This window comes from Mchenga conophoros, linkage group LG11 (genome assembly GCF_057382185.1).
Source record: "Mchenga conophoros isolate Kocher_MC1m ecotype Shallow Benthic linkage group LG11, M_conophoros_male_GT1.1, whole genome shotgun sequence".
NCBI classification, from domain to species: Eukaryota; Metazoa; Chordata; class Actinopteri; order Cichliformes; family Cichlidae; genus Mchenga; species Mchenga conophoros.
In genome coordinates, this window is record NC_140536.1 from 4358714 (window position 1) to 4373012 (window position 14299).

General features: G+C 40.1%; 1 protein-coding gene across 11 annotated transcripts in view; it reads left to right on the plus strand.

The window, feature by feature from the left end:
• The window catches only part of adgrb1a (adhesion G protein-coupled receptor B1a), a 215461-nt gene that overhangs the window by 44013 nt on the left and 157149 nt on the right, over window positions 1–14299 (plus strand). For all 11 annotated transcript variants that reach the window (XM_085290572.1, XM_085290565.1, XM_085290567.1 and 8 more), the window contains one exon: window positions 7904–8807. In XM_085290572.1, the coding sequence (XP_085146698.1) occupies window positions 8072–8807 (736 nt within the window). In that variant the 5' untranslated portion in view covers window positions 7904–8071. The remainder of the gene's footprint in view (window positions 1–7903; window positions 8808–14299) is intronic.

Here is a 14299-nt window from a genome sequence, read left to right on the forward strand (position 1 = left end):
TAGGTAGTGGTGGCCCCATGATCGGAAGGTCCAAATCGACTGAACGGCTGCCCTGAGGTATCCCTGAGCAAAGTACCGTCCCTACATACTGCTCCCCTGGCGCCCAATGGCTGCCCACTGCTTCACTGAGTGAATGGGTTAAATGCAGAGTGGGCATAGGGACAGTACTGCTGTAGGAGGTGGATGGAGGAAGACATCAAGTTATTTTCTTCAGAAGAAAGCTGTGCGACAGAGAGTAAAGATATTCCACTCTAGAAAGTGGAGTGTCTTCCAATGATATAGACTGTGGAGTCATTGAAGTACTATCTTCTAGGCAGACACTTCATCTTGGAAACAGACCGTCACACTCTCCACTGACTACACAAAATGATTGTAGCTACTGGAGAGTATCTCTTTGCAACCCTGTGACTTCACAATGTATCAGTCAGGGAAGTCTAACCACGGAACAAACTGCCTCTCATGTATGCACAGTTGTGGTCAGAAGTTAACATCCACTCATCATGCGCATGAAGGCAGTTTTAGGCATTTAATGATTTCTTTAATTTCTATGATTTCTCTCCTTTTTCTGTGATAGAATGATTGTAGAGCATAGATCGTTAATGACTTAAAAAACAGTAACTGGGTGCACAAGTTTGAATTCATTTTGGATTTTCCCTAGTTGCTTTACTGTAGGTGATTCCCACCTTCCCCATTTCTTCTGTGTGTGATTGCTCACAAGAGCCTTGTATACATGAAATGAACAGCCTTGGTGCTTTGTATCCACCAAATAAAGACAGAGAAATGTTGTCCCTGCTGACATATTTTGCATGTGAAAGAATTTGCTGACACAGAAGAGCATTTTTACTCAATTTTTGCTACAGAGAAGAGGAAAGCTGCCAGTGGCTTTCTGCCTTGTAGTTTAAATGGCAGTGTGGCAGCAGGTCCCAGAGGTACTCTGCTAATCAGCCTGTAATCCCTGTGCTGCTGATGTGAGAACTGATGCTCCACGCGACTCTATCATTTTCTCATCAGTGTTCTCTTTGTCTGTCTCCATCATTCTCTCTGTCTCTATGCATTTCTGTCTGAGGGACTGTGGCTTCCCTTTGATTGAGCCATTGTTCTGACTCGCTCACAGACTCAGCCTGTTGGGCATGTTTACATGGATTCATGCTCCTAGGTTGCTGGCTAATGCAACAACTTTGTTCTTTTAATTGCTTGCTGTGCTAGCCACAGGCTGAAAGGAATGAATAATTCCACACTACAGAATACTAAATTTTGCACCCAGTAAAGCATTTTTTGCTCTGAATACAGATATACTCTTTTAGCGGTGTACAGGACTGAATCTATACTTGTACAGGCATTGTCATCAATTAGCAACTTCTGTTTTTGGAAAAGTAAAAAAAAAAAAAGGGAAATAAATCCTTCGGTGTTCCTTTGGGCATTTGCTAAACATATGAGTGTCACTTAAAGAACTGGCAGCTTTCACTGTGAATTGAAATATCTGCCAGATTTGGTGGGAGTTTGATGCTGATGGCAAAAAATTACCTCCAGAAGCCAAGATATTAAACAGAAACTGTGAATAATTACAAAATGTGCTGTTGGAGGGGGAAGGTTTTGCTTTTCTGTCATAATACGACAGTAAAGTTTCAAAGTATTAAGGTCAACATACAGTGCTTAACAAATTTATTAGACCACCTGTCATAAAAACAATAAAAGACAAGTAATTTCTAAATAGGTCAAAACCCTATTTAAAACTAAAATTATATTGTTATTTATTAGGCAACATGATTTGACTTTTTTTAATACCCAAATTTAAGACGGCATATTGGACTGCTGAGTGGAAGTCAGAAATTAATCCAGCACAACATTCAGCCATTACTGACTTTTAAACAAGTAATTTTTCTGTTCAGGAATGCAAGTAATTATCTGTACCTGGTACCTTTATTTTGTTGGTCTTTTTCAGCTTTATTACAGAGTGCAGTGAAGAGTGACAGAAAAGCCGGGGGGCATCACATTGAAACCAGGCCTTTTTAAGGCAGTTCATGCTCGAACCGCCTTAAAAAGCTTCTCAATCAGATTCAGGTCAGAACATTGACTAAGCCACTTCAAAGTCCTTCATTTTGTTTTTCTTAAGCCATTCAGAGGTGAATGTGCTGATGTGTTTTGGATCATTGTCCTGCTGCAGAACCCAACTGTGCTTCAGCTTGAGGTCACGAACAGATAGCCGGACACTCATTTTCTGAAATGCTGTGTTACTTTTATACCAGATGTAACTTTTGTCTCACAACAAAGTATTTTTCCAAAATTCTTGGGGATCATCATGATGTTTTTGGAAAAACTGAGATGAGCCTTTATGTTCCTTTTGCTGAGCAGTGATTTTGGTCTTGGAACTTTGGCATGCAGGCCATTTTTTGCGCAGTCTCTTTCTTATGACGATGTCATGAACCTTAACTGAGGCAAGTGAGGTCTGCAGTCTTTAGCATGTTGTTCTGGGGCTTTGTGACCTCTTGAATGAGTCGTCACTGCGCTATTGGAGTAAATTTGGTCAGCTGAACTCTCCTGGGAAGGTTCATCACTTTTCCATGTTTTCACCATTTGTGGATAATGGCTGTCACTGTGGTTTGCTGGAGTCCCACAGCTTTAGAAATGGCTTTATAATCTTTTCCAGACCAGCTGATTGCAATGACTTTGTTTCTCATTTGTTCCTGAATTTCCTTGGGCCACACCATGATGTCTGATTTTTGAGGGTCTTTTGGTCTACTCCACATATTGTCAGGCGCATCCTTTTAAGTGAGTTCTTGATAGAGAACAGGTGTGGCAGTAATGGCTAGAGAAATTAAACTCAACTTTTCAAAGATGTAATACACCACAGTTAATGTAATGATCTGAACATTTAAGTGTGACGAACATACAACAAATAGGAAATCAGGAAGCGGGCAAACACTTTTCACACCACTGTAGATTTGAATATTATGTCAAGTCATGAATCTTTATGTTTTGGTTCTATTCTGCCATATCTGTGTGCTTTTCATGCTCATACATAAGACATAAGAAAGAAAATGGGCTTAACCATTACACACTGGACCACTTTTAATTGAATGTATTATTACTTCTACCAAACGAAGAAACAAGCTTTAAAAATACATAAATTATTTAAATACCCCATTTTCTGTGTCACCATTGCTAAAGTTTGCGAATTTAGAGAATGCCTAAGAAAACCAGTGTCCGTATCTTGTTCTGTTATTCTGTGGGAAGATAAAACACTCCCTGTCCATAATGCAGCATGTAAAAGAAGAGATTCAAAGGGGTGTATTGATTAATTGACAGGAAACAATGAGATTAATCCTCAACTCTGATTTCTTTCACTGCCATATCTTATTCTTCTTTACACCAGTAGTTGAAAGTGTGTTAATAGCTGCTCTGGGTCTGCAAGTTTTTCAAACACAAAGATCGATATGTGACAGTATGGGGTCTGTGTGTGTGCCAGTGCTGGGGTTTGAAGAAATGGCAGGGTTCAGTAATGACTAGGGATGGGTATCGAAAACCGGTTCTTGTTAAGAACCGGTTCCCACTGTTTCAATTCATTGGAATTGTTTGCCATTTTTGCAAACGATTCCCTTATTGATTCCAGTCGCCCCGAATGACGTCACCACGTTACGGAGCGTCATTTAACTGGCAGAAAACACGGCGCCTAAGCGGCTCAAACGCTCAAAAGTTTGATCATACTTTACGAGAACTGATGACAACAGGGCAACTTGCAATACTTGCAAAGTAGATACTTCATTTAAGGGAGGAAACACTACAAATATGCAAAAGCATTTGTTCACAAAACACACGATAACCTTAAATGAATGTCATGTTTTTAATTCCGCTCCGGACTCGTGAATCTCAATCGTTTGCACGTCCTCTCCCGTTAATTAAGGTAAATAATCAACTAACAGTGCATATTATGTTAGCGCGTTCTGCCTTATTACAAAACCTGCCATTACTGTGCATTTAGTGACCATGATGAGAGAGACAGACAGAGCCTGGCTCAGATGCTGGCAGTTCTCACTGCAGTCTACCGGTAGCGTCTCCTTTCAGGCCAGGATAAACGAATGTCACCGAGCAGTGACTAAGTTTGTGGTAAAAGGGACATTACTGGATATTCTTGTGTAATTGCTACAGAATAATTTATGTTATACTTGGTTATTGCTACAGAAGAATATTTATTTTATTATTTTACATTTACAATTTTTTTTCCTGGGGACCCTGTGACACCCCATTGAAGAGCCGTAGGCTGTGGATCTCTTAAGATCTCACTGCTGGGTTTGTAAGGCCATGTTACTCCTACATTTCTATCTTGTTCAAAGAGAAGATATAAAACAAAGTTCTAAGCTAATCGACCTTAGTGTTCTCCTTTTTTAAAAAGAATCGATAAAGAATCGAATCGTTAAACAGAATCGAAAATGGAATCGTAATCATGAAAATCTTATCAATACCCATCCCTAGTAATGAGGGGAGTTTTGACATGAACAGGCAGCTGTGCATTGGGTAATAAGATTTGTTAAGAGCAGGAGGAGTTGGAAAAATGGGTGGGTGAATGAGGGGTTGGAGAAAGAAGAGGTGGAGCTGTCAATACCAGGTCTTTATCCTCCATTAAACGTTGATTTAATTCACTCATGTCAGGTTTGTCTAGTGAAAGAGATTGGTGAAATTAGAGAGCCACCAGGATGAGACAGGAAAAAACAAGGTGAAACAGGACAAGGTGTGAGCAACGGCAAGATGAAAGGAGACTAGAAGAATCACTGCACCAGAGGAGCACCATTTAGTTATAAATCTTTTAACATCCATAAAAAGGCTAAAAAAAGAACCCCAATTACTAATAGTAAATCTTCAGTAATTTTAAAGATTGATATTTTGCCAAATCAGAGGGTTGTTTTTTTTAATTTACACCCTTAAACTCAACTTTGAAAAAACTTATCTCAAATGTTCTGTTCAAAGGAATGCTGACAAATGTAGGAAAGTCCAGTATGTCACGAGTGACAATCCAAGAATACAGATTGCAGTAGCCACGGATGAACAATGATTAGCAACATAAAGTTTTTAAGGGTGTTCATATGCTGTTAATATACAGAAATTTCTGCTATTTCAGGATTTGGAGAAATGCCTACTTTTTAAAATTGGCTTCTCTTCCTCTTTTGGAACTAAAAAAAAACAGATGTAAGGGAGTGTGGTCATTTTGTGTGGTTAAATCAGCTTATTGTATCTCTCCTAATTTAACGGGCAGCTATAAAGTTGCTACACAAAGCATTTAAAATACACCATGAAATATAAAAGCATTTCTTTTTCTTCTGTACAAATCATCATCTTCATCATTTATTTACTACAGTGATCTGAGATCTGTGAAGTTCCAAAGCTGTTCGGAGTGGCTTCATTTTTATCGTCAAAGAAAAAATGCTCTTGTTTGACAATGCCAGCTGTATAGGTTGATTATGGTTTGCTTAATTAACATTGCTTGGAAATGAAACTCCATTCTGTAGAGACACTACAGACCGCTTTCTAAATTTTCTGTTTAGATTGTGTTTCATTTGTTATAATAGCTCATCTTTATTGAGTCCCAACAGCTTACTGTATCTTTAATGCTATCCCACTTCAAGCCTCCCTATAGACAAACACAGACACACACAGGTCATTTTGATTAATCCGGCACAGGTTTCACATTGTGCTAGTTTCCTTGGCTACACTAAACAAAATTGCTGTCAGGATCTCTCTATGTGAAATCCATATTGAGGTCCACGACAGAGATCCAGTTGTGCCTGCTATCAATTTATAGTGCCATATTTACCTTGTTGTTGTTTGAATTTACATCTGAGAAATTGGTTCTCATTATCTTAAGTCTGTGATTTTGCAACTGCTATGTATGCATCCAGACAGGGCGCAAAATGCCAGCTACACTCAAGAACACCAGGGCCAGCGCAGATTTTGGCACAAAACATCTGAATGGAGTCACCCAGCTTTGAAATAAAATGTTTGAACAGATAAAACCAAGATGCACTTGTGCCAGAATGATAGAGAAAAGTATGGAGAAGGAAAAGAACACACATTGAGCCAAAGCATTACACATTGCCTCCACCATGTTTAACAGGTAATCTTATGGGCATGGGCATTCATGGCTGCCAGTGGAACAGTGCTATGCTACTGCTGATAGAAGTAGTGGGATAAATTCTGAAGTGTACAGGGTTACACTTTCTGCTGAAGTTCAGACAAATCAGATGGCATTTTATAGTGCAAATGGATTACGACCCAAAGAGCAACCCAAGAGTTTCTCAGTCACACGATCTCAGTCAAGCAGAGCGTGCTTTTCAGTTACTGATGACAAAACTGAAACCCACAAACAAGCAGCAGCAGCATCTAAAAGCGGCTTCAGTAAGGACCTGGCAGAACATTTCAAGGGAGGAAACAGCATTTGGTGATGTCCGTGATTTCCAGACTTCAGGCAGTCATTGCCAAGGATTTTCATCCATTTAAACCAATCCTTACATGTAAATCTATGTTCATTTGTCCAGTTACTGTTGAAGTTCTGAAAATGGAGGACTATCTTTAAAAATAGCTTTAATTCCTAAATCCTTAAAACATGACTTTTGTTAAACCCCTTGAATTAAAGTTGAAGGTTTGCTGTTTAATTGCATATTGACATTTGATTTAAAATCCACTTTGGTGATATAGAGGCAAAATAAAATGTAAGAAAAAGAAAAAATTGTCATTTTCCATGGATCTAAACTATAGCCACAAAAATACCACAATAGGTTTATATTCATTGTGTTTCAGAAAGCAGAATATTGCCAATAGTGTTGCCTTTTCTTTTTATAGTTTTTATAATAAAATTTTGAATATTTGCTGGGTCAGTCTGGGGGTTTATGACAAACAGCAACTGCTTTCCTTTTGACTGCTAAAACACAAAATACCGTGAAATGTATATGAAAGTTTTTGCAACTTACACTTGAAGGTTGCCGAACACATTTCTATCACTTTCTTCAAACTTCTATCAGTTGAACCTGTTTTCGTCATGTCTTCATGTTATTGTGTTGTTTCTTTGTTCAGATCTCCCTTGAACATTCTGCCTTTTGTTTTTCATAGAACACCTTAAACAATGGATTCAACAATTTCCTATAAAGCACCCATTTGAAGTTAATTTGTTCACTCAGCTGAAACGATTTAATTTTCACTACAAGAGGAATAAAGCAATGTAAATCTGAATGATGCCGTTTACCATTCTAAAGCTGTTTTCCACATCACAGCATGTCAATATGGTAGTACTGATCTTTAACTACTAAAAGCAGCAAAGCTACTCAGTGAAACGCAGTCCTTCATATAATGTAAAAATAGACAGACAGAGAGAGAGAGAGAGAGAGAGAGAGAGAGAAGAGTTTAAAAGAAGAAATGGGTCAAAAGTGGAATACACTCCAAAGTGTCTCAGACAGCAATACATAAGGTAATTGTTCTGGCTTTAATAAGCAAACACAAGTACAAGTAGTGATCATAGCATTTCTGTCTGTTGCTGGGCCCTGATAAAGTGGATTAATGAATGACTGCAGGTGTTGACTTTTTTGTAATTAATAGTCTTATAATTGGACAAATTAATGTGCTGCCGGATGAAATATGGTAGCAGACATATGAGGAAAACAGTTGTCTCTCAGGAGGAGACCAATTTGAACTCACATAATGAAGAAAAACTTAAACTAAATCACAGCTTCCCTCCTTCCATCTGCTGCTGTTCGTCTTCTTGTTTGTCTACAGAGCCCAAGTCACCACAGTCGTTCTCATTTTGCAGCATAAACAATAATAGCTGAGTGAGATTTCTCATCATGCAGATAAACAGAATAAGTATAATCCAGTACCATTGTGTGATCAGATTTATATCTTGTCCTTTCTCTGTTTGCAGGTTCCTGTGACTCTCAGGGTCGACTGACGCAGCCATGGGCCAGTTACTGCGTTTTTGAAAGAATCTATACTCCCCCTCCTCTTCCTTCTTCTTTCCTCACCACACTGAGCTGGAAGTTGACTCATCCACAGTCAGAGAGAGGTGTCTCCTTCTATTTATCCACACACCATGACAAGCATTCTTCTTCTGGTTCCTGGCCAGGCAAGGTGGCCACTCCCAATGCTATTCTTGCATATTGCCCTTTTTCTGCTGATGAGGGGTTGTTGTCATGCAGCCCCCTCTGGCCCAGAGTCTGATTTGTGTTCCACAGTAGTCCAAAGCCGCTTTTTTGGCTTTTTCCTGTCTTCTTCAGTGTTTCCCGCCGTGCCTTGTTCCTGGACCCTACAGAACCCCGATCCACGACGCTACACAATCTTCATCAAAGTGACTAAACCCACTCAGCACTGTATGGCGCAGCAGCTTCGCACATTCCAGTATGATTCCTTCCTGGAGACTACACGCACCTACCTGGGCATGGAGAGTTTTGATGAAGTTGTGAGGCTTTGTGATACATCTGCGCCTGTGGCCTTCCTGGAGGCTGGGAAACAGTTCCTACAAATGAGGAAAGGACATCCTAGGGCTGATATGGCAATCACAGAGGGAAATGGAGATTTCAAGACAGAGTATCTGGTGGTGGGGAAGCGCAACCCTAGCATGGCAGCCTGTCAGATGCTGTGCCAGTGGCTTGAGGACTGTTTAACCTCCAGTACATCCAACAGACCCTGTGGCATCATGCAGACTCCATGTTTATGCTGGGACCAGCCACCACTACTGAGTGAGGGTGATAGCTGCTATCACAATGGAGTTTATCTTGAAAACTGTTTACCCAGTGTGAAAGAGAGTGGAAAAGATGTTGAGATAAATGGTAAGTAGAAATGCGTTCGCGGTTGTTTTTGCTAAAAGTATTTGATTGCCGTTGATTCACTGTTAAAATATCAACTGCATCTCTTCCCAAAAAATCCCTGCCTTCCTGTAAAATGAGGAGAAACAAGGAATGCTTTCAACAAACTATTTGCACTAGATTGGTCTGTGGCTGAACCTCAGTAGGTCATCAGTGGTGTTTAACATGGTGCTCCCTCCAAAGTAATGGAGAGTGACATCAAAATGACATCTTCAGTGGCAATCAAGCTGGAGAAAATATGTATTATTTGTGAAAAGTGAGAACAATTGTCCTCGAGTGCACTGGCTATAGAAGGGAGAAAGAGGCAAATGGAAGGTTTAAGGTGTCATCTGATGTAAGCAAGATCTGTGACCTTGCACCATATTTCATCCTTCTGCGGTCCAGAAAGAGACATTTGATCGGCCTCCAGGAAGCTTTTGGGAACAGAGGAGAATCAAGTGGTGCTGATACTGGATAGCTTTGAGGATACTCAGAGCTGGGGGGAGGGGGAGCAAAGAGGAAGAGAGATGGAGAGAAAGACAAAAATGCATTGGGCTGGCTGAGGGCCTGTGGCTTGAAGTGTAATTGTCTGCTGCTTGAACCCAGTCCCCCCCCCCCCCCCTCCCCCAGCAGACAGGATGTGGCCTGACATCTCTATCCCGGCTTCATCAGGACTATGGCCAGAGGGATGGAACATTTCTCACCCCCTCCATTTCAACCCCCTAACCTTTCCTCCATCTATCTCTCTTTTTTCTCTGTTCCCTCACTTACTTTTCCTAATCAGCCTGTGGCCTTATTTCCTTGGCCCTCCTCCTCCCACTTCTCCTCTGAGCCACCATTGCTGCCTCCCCATCTTTCCCTCCCCAGGCTGATAGTGGGCTGATACTGAGCCAGTCGTGGGAAGCCAACCAAGCAGAGAAGATGTTGTGGTGGGTATCTCGTGCCTTATCCTCCTCCAGTCTCCGAAGCAGCTAATATCCCCTTGCCGCTCCAGCCTCCTCTTCGCTAGTTATCATCCTTATATAATCCTGCTTATGGTTCTCATCAGTGGGGTGTGGGCTGTTTGTGCCTTAAGGTGTGAAAAATAAAAAATAAATATAACATCCACTGTTGGCTTCTGTGGCGATAAAGAAGGACACATTACGGCTTTTCTCCCTGTTTGCTTCAGCCCATCCTGGCAAAGCATCTCATAGATGATAATCCTATGTTCAGAGTGAAAGAGTGACATTGGAACTGTGTGAGACCTCAAATGGAGGAGGCAAGCAGTCTGTGAATATTTGGTTGGATTGGTGACTGGTAGAGTGAATTGGAAGATGAAGATAAAGAGTGGCTGGGGAGATGTAATAGATTCTGTGTGAAAAGGTCGGACTGTCAGATGGTTATGGCCAACTGCGCAGCAAAGAGGGGACCAGAGGGGTGATGGCTGTGAATGATGGATGAAGGAAAGACAATAGGCATAGAGATGAGAGAGAGAGGTTAGGGGAGGATAAAGGAAAGTATAGAGGCTGAGAGGTGAGCTGAGAGGTGAGATATTTGAGATGGACGAGGCTTGATTAGGATAAATGTTGTTTGCAGTTAGACCTTTGTAGTCTCAGGACCCTCAGTAACCAAAGACTTCCTAGATTATAATCTGTGTTCCAGCTTCCTTCACTCCCTCTCTGCAGGTGTGTGGAAGGTCCTGTCCAGCAGCACACAAGCTTTGCTCATGTCTAGCGGATGGATCCTAGATGAGGAGTTTGGCTTCTTATAGAGGGTTCTGAAGCATTTCCTTGTCCTCATACAGCCATAAGCATAAAAGGTCACCAAAGTAAAACTACAAAGAAAAAGGGAATTTATCTGATTGTCCTGGTAGCTTGTAATCCTTTAATTCTTGTAAATTAAAAATTTATGCAAAGCCCAGCTCTTTGCAGTGTTTGAGAGCTGTTATCTGCTGCCTCCTATGGGTAGCTGTACAATCTCAGTGTGTGCTGTTCGCAGTCAAAACATAATCCAACATTGCACATTGCATTTTACCTCGCAGAGTTACTGTTTAGTGGTACTGCAGGAAATAGCTTATTTATTGTGTAGTTAAGCAGAAGGCAGAAGGTGGGTGTGGAATTCATCAGATTTTCATCAGGGGAGGTTTGTATTTCGATACAAATGCAAATGATGATTGCCTTGAAGTTAAATTTAGTATAAGTAAGAATAATCTTACCCCACTTTTAACCCTTACTGCCCTAGAAGCAGCAAACTCTTATTAAAACACAACTGTACAATAAAAAACACAAGTCTCACACCTTAATTGTTACATATCTGCATTTCACAGATTTGCCAGTAAAAAAAAAAGTAGTTATCGATCTTCAGACAACAGCGATTCCTAAAAATTTGGGTTTGAAATATAAACCAAAAGATAATGCACTAATCAGCATAGCTTATAAACCCATATTATCATCACAATAGAAAATACAAAAAATATGAAATGTTTAAACTTGGATATTTAACTGTCTTGAAAAATATGACAGCAACCTGTCTGAAAATAGTTGGCACAAAAGACTGGAAAAATAAGTGCTATTAAAAAGAAAAAAGCTGATGGAAATTCTTCTTGTCAATTAGGTTAACTAGCAACAGGTCAATAGCAAAAAGAGCATCTCTGAGAGGGAGAGTTTCTCTGCAGTAAAGACAACGAATTAAATTTAATAGATATTTCACTACAGTTGAACACATGCAGTTTGTTGCAATGAATTTCAACAAACTGTATCTAAAACAGTTTGTGGAACAATTTCATAATTCTGTTCATACTAACAGTAATGTAAAATTGTGATGACTTTGATTATGAAAATCTGGAGGAATCTCTGTGTGCTAAGGACAAATCAAATTTTAAATCTTATTTTTAGAAAACATAGATCCTGTGTTGTTTTCAGTGCTCAATTCAAAAGTCTGCATCACTGATTCATAGCAGAAGAGTCCAGGCGCCAAAATGAGCTAAACAACAGGTTGGGCAAAGTGTTTTCCTTCAGCCCAATCTGCTGTATATGTGTTAAATAAAATATGGGTTTCTGAGATGTGCAAACTCTACACTCTACTTCGATTTACATTTTGCATACAGTCCTAACTTTTTTGGAATTGATGTTTTATTTGGCAGGTGTGTAAGACTTTTATTTAGGAAAAGGTGGCTCAGCGGTCACGTTTCTACACATCAAGTTTTATATAGGACACCCTTTCTAAGCAGCTGCTTATGAAGTCACTTTGCTACTTCCCTCACCTTTCATGCTGTATCTGTCATTGTGTCTGGTGTTACTGGTGGCTGCTCTGCTCTGTGTTGCTGTTCCCTCCCTGACTTTGGCTTTCTATGTATGCATATGAGAAGGTGGGGCATTATCAGAACAAAGCAATGCCACCAAATATATATTATTGCATCACTGCAGACTATAACGATGTTAGTTTTAATCTGGAAACTTTCTCTACGCCATTTCCAAAATCGTTTATGTAGTCATTCTTATCCAGGCTCTTTTTGTGGATGTGTATGTGGCCATTTTTCTCTCCTTATTTTTCATCGTCCTAGCCTTTGTCCTGCATTCAAAGCTTGATTTGGTTGACTACATTTGAACAGGGGGAAACAACCATAAATCACCAAATCTGCTCCAGATGTGGGCTGTAATTCAGTGGTTTCAAAATGAAAAGATGCATTAATGAATGTTTTTGTCATCTTGATGCCACCCTCTATGGTGTGGATCAGATTCAGGAACTGTGAGATTAATGGACTGTGAGCCGCCCATCCGACTATACTGGGCTTTCACTGGGACTGTTTTGTTTTTTGTCATATGTATGCTGTTGGTCTCATTTGAAAGAGGCTATAATAAAAAAAGGGTGTGATTAATGATCGTTTTAAAGATGTTTAAAGAAAAGATTAACAAGGAAATTGCAGAAGCGAGTGCTATTGATGCCTCTTTTTATTTGTGCATTCAACTCCCATCGATAGTTCCTTCTGTTCAAACTCGATGACAAATGAGTGTGGCTGGCCTCTAGCAATCACACTACTATGTCAACACTATCATTAATAGAAAGCTCTTAAACTGTAGTGACTGGGATGTGGCCTTTTGATCCAGAGTAGAAAGGATGTCAATCTGAGAGAGTCTCACTTTCCCTGTGACCATGAATATTGGTATGAGGTATGAGCTTCCTCAGTTTAGAGAGAAAATGTTATTCTGAAATCTAAATGTCCTAACACAGGAACGGTTAGGAGTCTGTGTTTTACACATAGGAAACTTGCTGCTTCTGCACTATGTGAGAAATCCTCAACCTTTAAGATGAGAGGACTGATGACTTCAGGGCTATTTTTGGAATGTTGTAATATTCAAGCGGTCAAAGTTAAAGGTTTTGCAACAAAAATGATGCCTGTCGGTAGCTTCACTGCAGTGATATTGTCCCTGAAATTCCATTTTGGTAGAACTCCAATAAGTGGTTGTGCATGTGTGGTGGCAGTGTGAAAGGATTCATTTGTTAGCCCTCAGTGGACAGCAGGGGAGGCAGTGAGTGATTAAAGGATGTATTGGAGCGATGTGAAGAGATGAGAAAGCACATGACTCAATTTGAACAAAAGAGACACATTTGAGAAAGTGCCAGAAGTGCCCAATAAAGTTAACTGAAGGGAAGGACAACAAAGGCAAGTCCTCTGTGATGCCATGTGATCATCTGAGTCGTGACCTTGGTTGCACATCATGCACTCTCACTTTCAGCTTTTCAATTTTCAAGCGTGAAATATTTAATAAAGCAGAAAGGCTTGAAAAATAACCAAACAAGGACACGGTGTCACAGATGGAAAGCACTCTGCACCAAGACACAGAGAGGTGGCTCAGTCACAGTGTAACCCAACTGAAAATGTTCAGGTCTGAAATCAATATTACAGAACATCTTAATACAATCAATCATTTATCCACGCAATGTTATGCTAGATCTGAAAATGAATTATTCAAAAGTTGCATTTCTTCTTAGAATTCATCAAAAACCATTACTGTGGATGGATCTGCTTTAAGGCACGTGTTTTGTTACAATGCTAGTGTGTACTGATGTAACTATTGCAACTCGAACTCTCTTGCAGTCACTTGTGCACTTGATCATGTTAAACAAATGTTAAATAAATCAATCTGTCCTTCCTCACTACTGGGTAATACCATAGTAATTACTAATGTTGGTTGCACTGGTGAAACGTGAGGGACATTTTACTAAGGATTAGTAAGTAGATTTGTGCATTTGTCAGCTTTATCGGTCTGTCTTCTTCTCTGGACTAAAACTTTCAGCTGCATAAATATCCATAAAATTAACTGTTTACATTTTGTTCCCCCCCAAAAAGTCCTGTTTGATGTTCTCCAAGATTCAGAGGTTGGGGATGGGGGTTGTCACCAATAATGAAACACTCCTCATAAATCATTTACTCAGCTTAGGGGCACAGATGGCCTTGAGCCGATTTCAGCTGTCATACAGTCAGATGCAGACTACAA